Below are 12,897 nucleotides of genomic sequence, written 5' to 3'. Positions count from 1 at the left end.
GCCCTTCTCAGCTAGACTTTTAGGTGAATGTTTTCCTATTTTTCTGTTCTTTTCTACCCTTGAGTCACTGGCAACTTTGCTGATTTCCTTTCTCCTCCTTCCCAACAGAAATTTCCATGCAGTATCGGCATGATGGAGCTTGTCCAACAACTAGTAAGTTGTCGAACTGGGTTGGTAACCCAGACTTTTTGATTCCTACTCTAGTGCTTTTTCTAGTAAATTGTGCCACCTCTGAACCTTTAAATTTTAATTTTCTTAAATGTAGTTGGTTCTTAATTGAATAGATTTCTTTCTTCTACAAAGATAGCGTAATTTGCTGCTTTGTCTTGTCTTCAGGGTCCATATTACAGTCAGATTGTGACCAAATTTTGATGATTGCTGGCCTTTTAACATGATGCTTCCATTGCAGAATTGCGATTTCTGTTTTCTAATGAAGTAATATTTTCAGTGTTTTGGTTTTCACTAATCTTAATGTTAATATTTTTACATTGCTGTTAGAAGCTTTTTTGCTTAGACCTCTCCATTTGTTGAGACTATTGTATTAAAGTCTAGGAAATGAGAACGTTTGATCAGATTAGGTGATAAAGTGAGGTTTTTCATTATAATATGTATTACTAAGTATGACCAAAGGTGAATTTACCTATACAGAATTGTATCTTACAGATACTGATTTTCAGCAAGAAAGACATTACATGGACTGCAAAATGTCTTTTTAGAGTAATTTTACATACATATTTATGACTAAGGAAATTTGTCATCATTATGACAATATATCTGACATATTTAATTTAGTAGATAATATATTGGCAGATGAAGTGCAATATTTAGAAATTTATAACGTGTAAAAATTGAGCCACGCTTGAAGCTTTAATGATTTAAGCAATGATACATGATAGACTTATTGAGATTTTATTATACTGATTCGGTCTATGCCTGTGTATTTCTTTTTGTGTGTTTGAGAATGATCTTAACCTGAAGTCCTTTTTTCCTTACTTAAAAGCTTTCTCAGAGTTGCTGAATGCAATACACAATGGTAAGTTTTATTAGACTCTTCTCTGGTGGTTCATTTATTACAAAGGTTTCCTTTTACAGAAAATCCCATTTGAAAGCTTGCATGTTCTATTGATGAGATGAAATCCAGCTCTGGGTCAGTTGTTCAGCACTTTAGTGAAAATTTGCCTACAGGAGAGTAGTAGGTCAATATAGTTCATCAGTTGGGCTTTTATTGTCTCTTTGTAAGACAGAATGGTGATAGTGTTGTTTTAACTTTGTTAAAGTCTTTTCTCTTTTTTTGCAAATGGTTTTTTCACGTTCTTTTGAGCTCTCTCTTCCCAGTGCAGTTAGTAATTGGTACTTACGTCAGGAATTTGCTGTTTTCTTCCACAACAGGGAACTTGAATCTTATTTTTGGAATAAAAAAAAAAATAACGTATGGAGTACTTTTTTTCTACCTCTCTATCCATTTGGTGAATAAACAGAAGATAGCCTTTTATGTTATGCATAATTTGGGACCAGATTTTTATAGGGAAGTTGCACCTTCTACTACTCTAGGATTGGGTTCTGAAATCAGGATTTAAGGCAAATGCTATCGTTTTTTAACTTTTAAGATACAATGAAGATTATTTTTGCAAAAATGAGAGTTTCTTCAGTTCGAAAAACTTTTCTTAGGTCTCTGGTGTCCAAAAAAACCTCTTATGAATGTAGTGTCATCTTTGTTGATTTTCTTTTTTAGTTATTAACTGACATATCTCTTATTTGTTCAAGATCGTTTGTATGATTCCAAGCAGTTATCCTAACACATTCTCATTAAGTTTATGAAATCATGCATATTTTGCTAATGTAGTTTAATTTGCAATCGATTTACATTGTGTTTGGATTATATTGTCGGATGTTTACAAATCTATAGCCAGCAGGAAACAATGGTGTGATGAGCAGGCATGGACACTGTTGATCTGATGGTGGTGGGGTGGTAGGATGGGAACCCATAATGAGCATTTTATTAATGGGTACATTTTTTTTATAACTTTTCCTTCCATGTATAACCTGGAACTGCAGAGTCTTAGGATGAATACTCCAGATAACAATGAACTCTTGAATATTAGGTATCTAAAAGAAAAGTAATTAGCATTCTTAAAAATAAACCAAACTTGTTACCGTTCTTTGGTAAGAAAGTATAAAAACTGAAGAGATTTAACATCGTTTTCAGTTTGCATAGGTAAATTTAGACTTGCTCTTTAATTTTGGAGTTTTAGAATTTGGAGACATGATCACAGTTTGAAAAGTGTACTTGGAGTAAAAAAAAAAAAAAGATTGGGGAGCCACATAAATCCTTTGCTGTGTTATTAACTAACAAAAGTACTGGGTTGTATTAATTTAATGGAACAGTTGTCATGTTTCTCTGCATGGGTGAATGAAATTAATGGCATGGGATTAATATAATCAACACAGGTTTTCTGTAAAATTTTGAGTTATACAAGATTGTGTTTGAGAGAGAACTCTGTAACAGTGCAGTCAGGTAACTTGGGTATTCCTAGTCACATAATATAGAGAAATGGAATAAGTAATAGACTTGCATATTTTTTTTTTAATGATTTATTTTATAAACAAGTTTGTACTTTTGACCCCATCACCCATTCCAGCCATCCCCTGTCCCCCAGCCCGCCTTAGGCAACCACCAGTCTGCTCTCTACATCCATGAGGTCCATAAGTTTGTTTTTATTTTAAAGATTTCACATGTAAATGAGATCATATGGTATTTAGGTATTTATCTTTTTCTGTCTGACTTACTTAACTTAGCATAATGACCTCAAGGTCCATCCATGTTGTTTCAAAAGGCAAGATTCTTTTCTTTTTTATGGTTGAATACCCCTCCCCACCATATGTGTGTGTGCGCGTGTATACATTACCACAGTTTCTTTATCTGTTCATCCGTTGATGGACATTTAGGTTGTTTCCATGTATTGGTTGTTATGAATAATGCCACAGTGAATATGGTGGTACATGTATCTTTTTGAATTAGCATTTTTGTTTTCTTTGGTTAAATACCCAGAGGTGGAATTGCCGATCCATATGGTAGGATTTTTTTTTTTTAAAGGAAACTCCAAACTCTTTTCCATCATGGACGCACCAATTTATATTCCCACCAACAAGTGTTCTCTTTTCTCCACATTCTGACCAATATTTTTTATTTTTTATATTTTTTGGTAATAGCTATTCTTACAGATGTGCGTCGTTATCTTGTTGTGACTTTGATCTGCATTTCCCTGGTGATTAATGATGTCGAGCATCTTTTCATGCATCTGTGGTAGTCATCTGTATTCTTTGGAAAAATTTTCAGATCCTCTGCCCATTTTTTAATCGGATTGCTCCCCCACCCCTTAAATTGTAGGAGTTCTTTATATATTTTGGATATTTATTAACCCCTTATCAGATACAGTTGACCCTTGAACAGTTGAAACAACTTGGAGCTAGGGGTGTGGGCCGCTGAGCAGCTGAAGATTAGGTCCTCTTGCCTCTGGTGCAGCAGCAGCTCAGTCAGAGTCGAGACTCAGGCTTGGATTCACATGATTCTGTGCATGGTGGCCTTGAAGGGCACACAAGCTTTCCCCTGCGCTTAAAACTCTGTAAGATGAAAGTACAGGTGCTATATTTATCGAGAAAAAAATCCACTACACAAGTGTATCTAAATTAAATATCTAGAAATGTAGAGCTTATCCTCAGTTGTTTGGGTGGACCAGTCTAATTATCACACATTTACTTTCAGGTATCTTTTATTTTTCCCCACCCAAATAATCCTTCCTCCCTCCCTTCTTCTCTCTCTGCGTCCCTTCCCTCCCTTCCCTTTATTTTACCCAGAAGTGCAGTTACCAGATTGTATGGTAGTTACAGTTTTTATTTTACTTTTCAATTATAAACATGCTTCAAATTTATAGAAAGGTACAGACATCATGGATTTATTACAGATATGCCCATATTCATATTTTGCCATATTTTTATAGATCCCTTTTCAACTTTTATTATGAAATATTTGCTACATTAAAAGCAGTATATATAAATTATGTAGCACACACTTATAAAATGAAAACTCAGGAATTACCACCACTTTAAGAAATAGAATGTTACCAGCACTGTTGAATTTAGTGCATGCTCTTCACTGTTGCATTCCTAGTGGTTAACTGCTGTCCTGAATTTTGTGTTTATCGTTCCTTTGCTTTAATTGCTTTGCATGTATGCATAAGATTATACTCCTTTATTTCACTTTCATACTTCCTTCTCCTTTTTCAGAGCAAATGGTTCTCGTTCTAATTCTCCAGTATCTTATCTTTTCCCTCCAATTTTTTAATGAAATAAAACTTATACAAATAAAAATTACAGTTTTAACTGCTTAAGAGTATATAATTCAGAGGTTTTTGATACACAATTGGCCCTTGAATTACTTGGGGGTTAGGAACCCTGACCCCCTGCACATTTGAAAAATTCACGAGTATTTTATAGTTGACCCTTCATAAACAAGTTTCCTTCATATCGTTTCGCATCCATGGATTCAGCCAAACTAGGATCATGTAGTACTGCAGTATTTACTGCTGAAAACAATTAATATATAACTGGACCCATGCAATTCAAACCCGTGTTGCTCAAGGGTCAACTGTAACCACTATCTAATGCCAGAACATTTTTATCAGTCCCACAATAAATTACATACATCCCAGTATATTCCCCTCTCCTCCATACCTTGACAGTCAATAATCTACTTTCTGTCTCTATGTATTTGTGTATTTTTGACATTTCATATAGAGAGATTTGTTTCTGGTTCCTCTTACTTAGCATGATGTTTTCCATATTTAAGCATAGGTTTTATCTATATTGTAGCATGTATCAGCACTTCATTCTTTTTTTTTTAATGACTGGATAATACACATTGTGCAGATAGACCACATTTGGTTTGTCCAATCTTCAGTTGATGGACATTTGAGTTGTTTCCACTTCTTGACTAATATGAATGAATCTGCTGTGAACATTCCCATGCAAGTTTTTATGTGAAAATATGTTTCTATTTGTTCAGAGTGTATGACCTAAGAGCAGATGTGCTGGTCATTATGGTAACTCTGTGTGTAACTTTTTGAGGAACTGCAAAACTCTTTTCCACAACAGCTGCACTATTTTACATTCCCATTAGCAGAATATGAGGTTCCAACTTCCGCTTCACCAAGACTTGTTATATTCTCTTTTGTTGGTTTTTTTTTTTTTTCATAGTTATCCAAATGGGTATGAAGTGGTATCTCATTGTGGTTTCGAGTTGCATTTCCCTTATCTTTTATGACTAGTAAATTAGCATCTTTTCGTGTTCTTATTGGCCATTGTATATTTTTTTGGAGAAAAATGTATCTGTATCTTCTTGCATCAGTTTTTGAAGTTTGAATGTTTTTAAGAATTTGCTCATTTTATCTGCATTTAAAAATTTTTTGGCATACAATTATTCATAATATTTTCTTTATTATCTTTTTTTTTTTTGAGGGCGTGAGGTGGGTGGTAATATCTCCTTTTTATTTTTATTCTTAGTAGTCATTTGAGTCTTCTCTCCTTTTTCCTTTGTCAGTCCAAAATTTGGCAATTTTGTTCTTTTAAAGCAATTTACGATTTCATTCATTTTCTTGTAGTTTTCCTGTTCATTTGTTCTATTTCTGCTGTTTATTTCTCCCTTCCTTCTGCTTGCTTTGTGTTTAGTTTGCTCTTTTTTCTAATTTCTTAAGGTAGAAAGTTCGATGATTGAGTTCAGATCTTTTTTTTTGAAAGTAGGCCTTTTCAGCAGTGTCTTTCTGAAGAGTATGACAGTATCTTTTATGATTTCTCCCTAATTATTTTATTCCCAGTATCTGCTTCTCTACTTTTTTACTTCTTATCCCGTGCATATTCCATTGGAAAATATACATACATACAGTTTCAGCTGTCCTCTATATTCATTAGATTGCCAAATCTATGCCTCTAGTGTGGAATTTTTCTTGAGTTCCAGATTCATTCCCCACAACCTAATGAACTTCAGTTCTCCATGGATGTTGAATGAATAAATGTTGTCAGTTACTACACAGTCCTTGAATAGCTTTTATGTATTCTTGGTAATGTGTTCATTTTCTTTGAAAATTAAACTTTGCATTAGGCAGTCTTGTTTCTGTCAGAGTAGGAACTTGCTTCTTGCTGCAGTAATGGAGTTGCTTCAGCTGTTTGTCTTGGCCACTCTCACTTTTAATATAATTTTGAAATAGTAGATTAAAGTAGCTAAAGAGCTCAGATGTGTTTTCACCACAGTATATTGCTAATTGATTTCTGTGACCCATTTACTGTGCTTTTAAATTTCCTTTAATTATGGTGCTTATAATTTGTCATGACCGTACTCATTAAACAAATCTCATTTGGTAGAGAAGGCCAAGTAATGTCAACCAATTATTCATAGATACCTGCTACAGGATTGAGGAGAATATGAACACTAATTGATTTTAGGGGCGTGAACATTCTTCCTTAAGAATGGGGTCCTACTCAGATTTTTTCATAATAGTTAGTAGGAAACTACATTTTTATTCTTCATGTGTGTCCCCTTTTCATTTCAGGAAAGAATTGAGGTATGGATATAAGAACAGAGATGAGTAATTCTCAGGCAGAATAGTTCTGCAGTCTATCTGTATAATCATTTGAAATTCACTGTGTGTGATGAGATATTACTGATGGGATGAGTTGTCACTGTGAACAGTGTGGAAATTGAGAACAGTTGATCCTGGAACATTTTAGATCTAATTTATTTTTAACCACAGAACACTTGTTTTTCCTTCTTACTCAATTAGTTGTATGTTCTTTATTTTTATGTAATAAATTGTTACATCTCACATACAACAAGTACTACTGTTTCAGTATTTATTCTTGTGTAGGAAAGAATTTGACTAATACTGTATAGCCTTGCTAAGTGTAGTACAAGACCTATACTGTAGATAAGACAGTAAGAATTTTTCCATTTTAAAGCGTCCAGGCTACTTTGTCTCTGGGATCTCTGTAAGTTCCTGAAAGATAAGCTTCGAAGACTCTGAAGTGGTAAACACAGAAGGATATTAACATTTGGACGGTGAATCAGCCACTGGGGAGAAAAAGTAATTTTCAGTAAGCATGTTGACTACTTATAAAGCAAAGTGAATTTATAACCATCTCATTGAAACAGAACCTGAAAAGTTCTTACTGAATGAAGAAATTAGTATAAATGGAAATGAATTTATAAGAATTACTTTAAAATTAATTAAATTGTAATGCCATTAATAATATCTCCAGTTAGGGTGCTATCTTTTTATTTTAGTTAAAAAATAAATAAATTTATAATGACTTAAGAAATTTCTCTTTTTGGATTTGAATACTGCTGATTTTCCTCCTCACAGTGTTCCTCATAGTTCCTCAACTTGTTTATCGTGGTAGTTTTTAGGAACTGGTTGTTAAAGATTCAAAATTAAAGTGTGTCTTTTCTTTAGACAGAGATGACAGTTCTACACTAACAAAGCAGGAACTTAAATTCATAGGTATGTACCAAACTTAAGCATGGTTCTAAAGGTAATAGTGTTAAATTAGTCCAAATGTAGCTTGGAAGTCTTCCCTTGTAAAGCAGTGTTAGAAATCTGTAGTCACAGAAATGATGACTAAAAGGCATTTCCCATAATTTTGGATGATTGGTGGGATGGAGTATTTTATTATGTTCTTATTGTTGTACTTGCTTGGATTCATTATATTGCTTAAGTCATGGCAGGATGGGTTTTAGGGTTCCTGAAACTGTTTATCTGTCAGGGTTTAGACGCCTAGGTCTTTGATTTTTTATAAAGACCATTTTCTACATCTTCGACCCTTCTGTCTCACTGCAAGAAAGAAGAATCTGAGATTGCAGTTTATGATTTATAATAATTCTCTAATTCTGTCATGTATCTCTCTAATACTTATGGGTCAGTTGAGAGTGAGCATGTGTATTCTGAATCCACTACACTCAACTAATTAATGTATGCATCCACTCCACCCTCTCTCTCTCCTGAAAACCTCAGTTTCACATATTAATCAAAATAATCTTGCAGGCTGTGATTACCTGCAATATGAAATGTTCCTTCTCAAGAGTAAGCTAATATCTTGGCTATTTTTCATTTGATAAGTATACATTAAGTTCCTTCTGTGTCTAAGATCCTGGTTAGTTGCTTTGGGGAAATAGGTATATACTGCATATGGATCCTGCCCTTTAGGGAACATAAAACCATAAAAGGAAGAAAAATGGATATATAAGTAACAATTTGAAGATATGTAGTTATAACTTCTTTAATGATCTACATACAGTATACTAAGAGTCAAGGTTAGGAAAAACTACTTTCAACTGAGGGAATAAGATGTGCAGAGGATGTAACATTTTACCTGATGTTTAAGGAACATGTAGAATTTAGCTATTTGGAGATAAGGATCAGGGTAAACTCCCAATGCCAGGAATAGAATACAGCACAAACAGTGACACACAAATGAGAATGCACAGGCTGTTTAAAGTGATGGTGATATTGCCAGTTGATATGAATTATATGAAAAATAATAGCTCTAGATATTAGGCAAAGGAGTTGAAAGTAGTTGGTATTGGAGCTGGGAAAAAAGATAAAACTGATTGTTTAGGAATATTCATCTGGCTGTAGCATAAAAGATTAAAAGGGAGCTAATGCTGGAACAGAGAAACCAATGAGATTTTTTAATATAATCTAGCCAAATGTGTTGGAAGCCTGAATGAGGATAATAGAAGTCAGACTGATGGGAAATAATGAGCTGATAAGTAATTGTCAATAGACTGATGATAGCTGGGGATAGGTATTCATTTACCAACAAGGTGTTTAGGCAGAGTTGTTCAGCATGCAGTTGGGTAGATGAGATTAGAGTTTGGGCATGAAGGAGAATTGGAAGTAATCTATATAGGAGTCAATAACTGAAATGCCAAGATTGGTCAAGGCTGAGAAATGTTGATAGAGAAGAAAAAGAAAGTAGTTGGATCAGGTTTGTTTGAAGATGGGAAAGTCCCAATAGGTAGAAAGGAAAACGAGAAAGATCAAGATGTGAGAGAAGAATATTTGATGGACCAAAGAATGTGGACAGATGGGAAGACATCATGTGAACAAGTAGAAATAGTAAATGTAAAAAAGCCCATAGTCTTCATAATTTCAGATTAATGAACTTTTAAATTAGTAGAAATTTTAAAAATACTTTTCCCCCTCAAAAGAAATGATTGTTACTTGCAGGTACGTGTAGTAACTTGAATGTGTTTCCTACAAAAACATTTATCCTTTTAGTGTATTTCAGAATAAAGTTTTAATGATTATATAAGAGTAATAAATAATGATACTATATGTGTGAAGATTATGTTTCTGAGCTACAGTAGTTTCTTTTGTAATTCTCAGTGTGCTGAGAATTTATCTCCTCTCCTTGTCAAGAGGGTGTCGGTGTGTCTCATTCTATTCTCTGCCTTCTCCTAACTGAATCAGTCACCAAGTAGTACCTTCTAAACATTTTTCCTAATTAATTACTTTGAAGCTTCCTAGCTATGACTTTTATATCTAATTTATTATTTTCAAACTTCATCTTTCTTCATCATGGTTATGAGTTGGTTCAGATCCTTAAATCTTTCACAGATTAAAATATTAGCCTCCTTTTGGTTTTGTCAGTATACCTAGAGTTGGTCTGGTGGGCTGACCCAAGCCAATGTCTCAGATATAAAGGTAGGAAAGAATGTCACTTAGTCATTAATGATGAAAACATAAACTGTCAAGAATGTGAAGTGTTGCTTGTCCTATTCTTCCTTAAAGTAATCTTGGGGAGACAAACCACAGTTGTTACTTACTTAATGAAAACGTTATTTACTTAATGAATCTGACATCAGAATAAGGACAGTTAGATCATGTTTAAAGATTATCACCATCTCGGTAACATTCTTTCTCTGTCCAATCAGTTCATTGAGTTGCAGTTTCCTTTAACATTATGTCTAGTCATACGTTTACAGAAACTGTCCAGATCACCTTAATTAAACCTGGAGTTATAGACCATATCTTATGGTGAGCTGTTTCTATAAGTGGCTGATATTACTTATTTCACACTCAGAGAGTCATTTTATTTCAGGATCTCTGGATTTATATATGTACCTATTCCTGCCAGAATAGTATATTCTAAGTATTTGGAGTTATGCCTGTCAGATTTTCCTCTGTCATGCTTGTAATCTTAGGAGGAACTAATATTTTCATTCAAAATGGGAATTAGGAAGCTTATGTTGAAAGTTGTTTCTTGGTGTGTAAAGATTTAGGAGACCAAAAATCTTTAATATATTTTGTCAATAATAAAAAATCTGATCTTCTACCCAGATCAGTGCTAAAAGAACTGTGGAGATAAAACAGATCAGTGTAACAAACATATAAAAGACATGAGGGAAAATAATAATTTGAAACAAAGAAAGTATTAAAAAGAAACAAGTAGAAATTTTAGGTATGTAAGACTATATGGTTGAAGTTAAGAATACAGTATATGGAATAAATAGCACAATGCATATAGCCAAGGAATAAAGTAATTACAGGATAGGTCAGATTAAGGAAATCCCCAGAAAGAAGGAGAGGACCTATATATATTGAAAAAAAACTAAAACTAAAACTAAATAATATGGAGGATAGAAGTAGAATGCAGATAGTGGGAGTGCCAGAAAGGGAGAGAGAGAACAGTGGGGAGGAGGAAATAATCTGAAGAAATTAAAAAAAAAAAGAGATCTTACATTGAAACAGCCTATACAGTGCTGAAGGAAAAAATCCCCATCTGGACACATTATAGGGAAATTTAGAAATATCAAAGAGAAAGAAAGAGTTCTAAAACATGGACTGTTATTAAAAAGCACTTCCTGGGGGGACCTACAAGAACTAAATAGAAGTGACTATTGTCCTAAGAAAATGGTGTACGACGTATGAAAAGGCTAGACTTACAGAGCTATTTATCATAGCCAAAAAAAAGACGTAGTGGAGTGTAAAAATTACACTCACATTTTTTCCTGCATCTTCTGGGTTTGATTATCAAGTGATATTTAGGAAGTTCACCTAGCACCTTAAAAATATATTCAGGATATATTTTCCCAGACAGCAAACCCAGACAACAAGTTGTACATATATTATGCGTAAATAATACATACATGGTAAAGAACTGTCAGTTTCTTATAGTTCTTGTCTTCGGGATTCTCAGATTCTAGTTGGAAGAGTCAGAAATGTAAATAAATAATTACAAAATAAAATGTTAGACAAAATTATCACAGTGGTTATGTTAAAATTACAGGCTTGAGAGTAGTTTTTTCCTTGTCTTTTCTAAAATTGAATGTGGTCAATACTTTTATATTTTTATTTAAATCACAGAAAATCTTTAAAGAAGGGCAAATTGTTCTAATGGCTGCCACATCTAATAAGATTATGTTCTTCATTTTAATTGGCAATTTTTTTTCCTAGTGAACTTTCCTTTTAATTTCCTTAAGCTAAAGAAACAGAAAAAAAAAATCACTGTGTAATGAACTTCATGTTTCTCATCTACGCTTATGATTGATACTAATTTAGGTGTGTCTTATTTCTTAATGAAATACTCTTCTTCATTAACCTGACCACCTATATTTTTATACTTCACCTGAGCTAAATGTTTCTAGAGAAAAAAGTCACACTATGTACAGATTCCTATCATTGTAGATTCATGATACTAGCCTTGAGTGATATTTAAATTGCTTGGCAATGTTATTAGTACATGTCTCTAGAAAACTTTTTGCCACAGTTGTTTATTTTTTTTTTTAACTCTTTCCCCCCTTTCCCAGTCCCCAATTTATTAGATATCCCAGAAAAAACTTTATCTTCTCATCACTCAAGTCTGCAAACCTGCTTGATTTGTTTCATCTTTTTTTTCTCTCTACAGTCCCACCTGCAGTCAGAGGCTATTGCTGCTTGTGCTCTGGCTCTCATCCTTTTCTGCCCTCTCAGACACCTTGTCATTTTAGTGTCCTCACCCTCTATGTCTCTGTCACTTACCTTTGCTCATCTCTATCTAAATGTGCTCTGGTCTCTTTTCTTGAAGCACACACACACCCACACACACTCTCTTTTAACCCCACATCCCTACTTGCGAGCCTAAGCCATAGACTGCCTGTGCTCCCTCATTAACGTCTTCTCTTTGCTTCGGGTGGTGTGTCTGGGTGGGACTCTGTTTTTCTTTGGACTTCTCATGTTTCCTCATTGATAAAATTCAGGTCCCTCATCAATTTTGGACACAACTCTAGCCATTATATCTTAAAATATTATTCTTGCTTTTTTTTTCTTTTCTTCAGTACTTTTTGGTAGACTTTCATTCTGTCCTTCATGTCTCTTACCGTCTGTTATAATTTCCACTTCTTAATCTCTCTGTGCTGTATCTGTGTATTTTCTTTAGATCTTTTTTGTTCACTTGTTGTTTCTTTATGCTCTGTTAATTATTTCTGACTAATTAATGTGTTTTTCAATTTTAGAAATTCTTTGTGTGTGTACATGTGTTTTTAATAGACCTGCTCTGATTTGGGCTTTTTTTTTTCTCCTGTTTTGAAGAATGTTTAGTTCTTTTCTCACATCTAAATATGTTTATTTTGAAATAATCTTAAACACAGAAAAATGGCAAACATAGTATAGAGAGCTTTATCTTCCTTAACCATTTGTGAGTAATTTACAGTCATAGTGCTCTATCAGCCCTGTATTTCTTAGAAACAAGGATATTCTCCTTCAAAATCACAGTACAACTGTCAAAAACAGGAGCTTGACATCACCGTATTACTAGCATCTAGTCTTCAATGCCATCCAAGTTTTGACAGTTCCCTCAATTTTTGAA

At 33.8% G+C, this 12,897-nt stretch overlaps 1 protein-coding gene across 18 annotated transcripts in view; it reads left to right on the top strand.

Moving 5' to 3' along the window:
- MLLT10 (MLLT10 histone lysine methyltransferase DOT1L cofactor) overlaps nt 1-12,897 on the top strand; it is a 161,300-nt gene that overhangs the window by 113,184 nt on the left and 35,219 nt on the right. For 15 of the 18 annotated variants that reach the window (XR_012504274.1, XM_074358362.1, XM_074358351.1 and 12 more), the window contains 3 exons: nt 109-153; nt 1,001-1,033; nt 7,503-7,550. The exons of 1 other annotated variant lie outside the window; for it this stretch is intronic. Coding sequence is in view for 16 of the 17 variants with exons in the window: in XM_074358362.1 (XP_074214463.1) it covers nt 109-153; nt 1,001-1,033; nt 7,503-7,550 (126 nt within the window). In the remaining variant the exon portion in view is untranslated. The remainder of the gene's footprint in view (nt 1-108; nt 154-1,000; nt 1,034-7,502; nt 7,551-12,897) is intronic. 2 more of the 18 variants (XM_074358354.1, XM_074358355.1) reach the window with 2 other exon arrangements.

This window comes from Camelus bactrianus, chromosome 35 (genome assembly GCF_048773025.1).
Source record: "Camelus bactrianus isolate YW-2024 breed Bactrian camel chromosome 35, ASM4877302v1, whole genome shotgun sequence".
NCBI lineage: Eukaryota > Metazoa > Chordata > Mammalia > Artiodactyla > Camelidae > Camelus > Camelus bactrianus.
The sequence above is the reverse complement of the archived record's forward strand: the minus strand, read 5'-3'. Positions and strand labels throughout refer to the sequence as shown.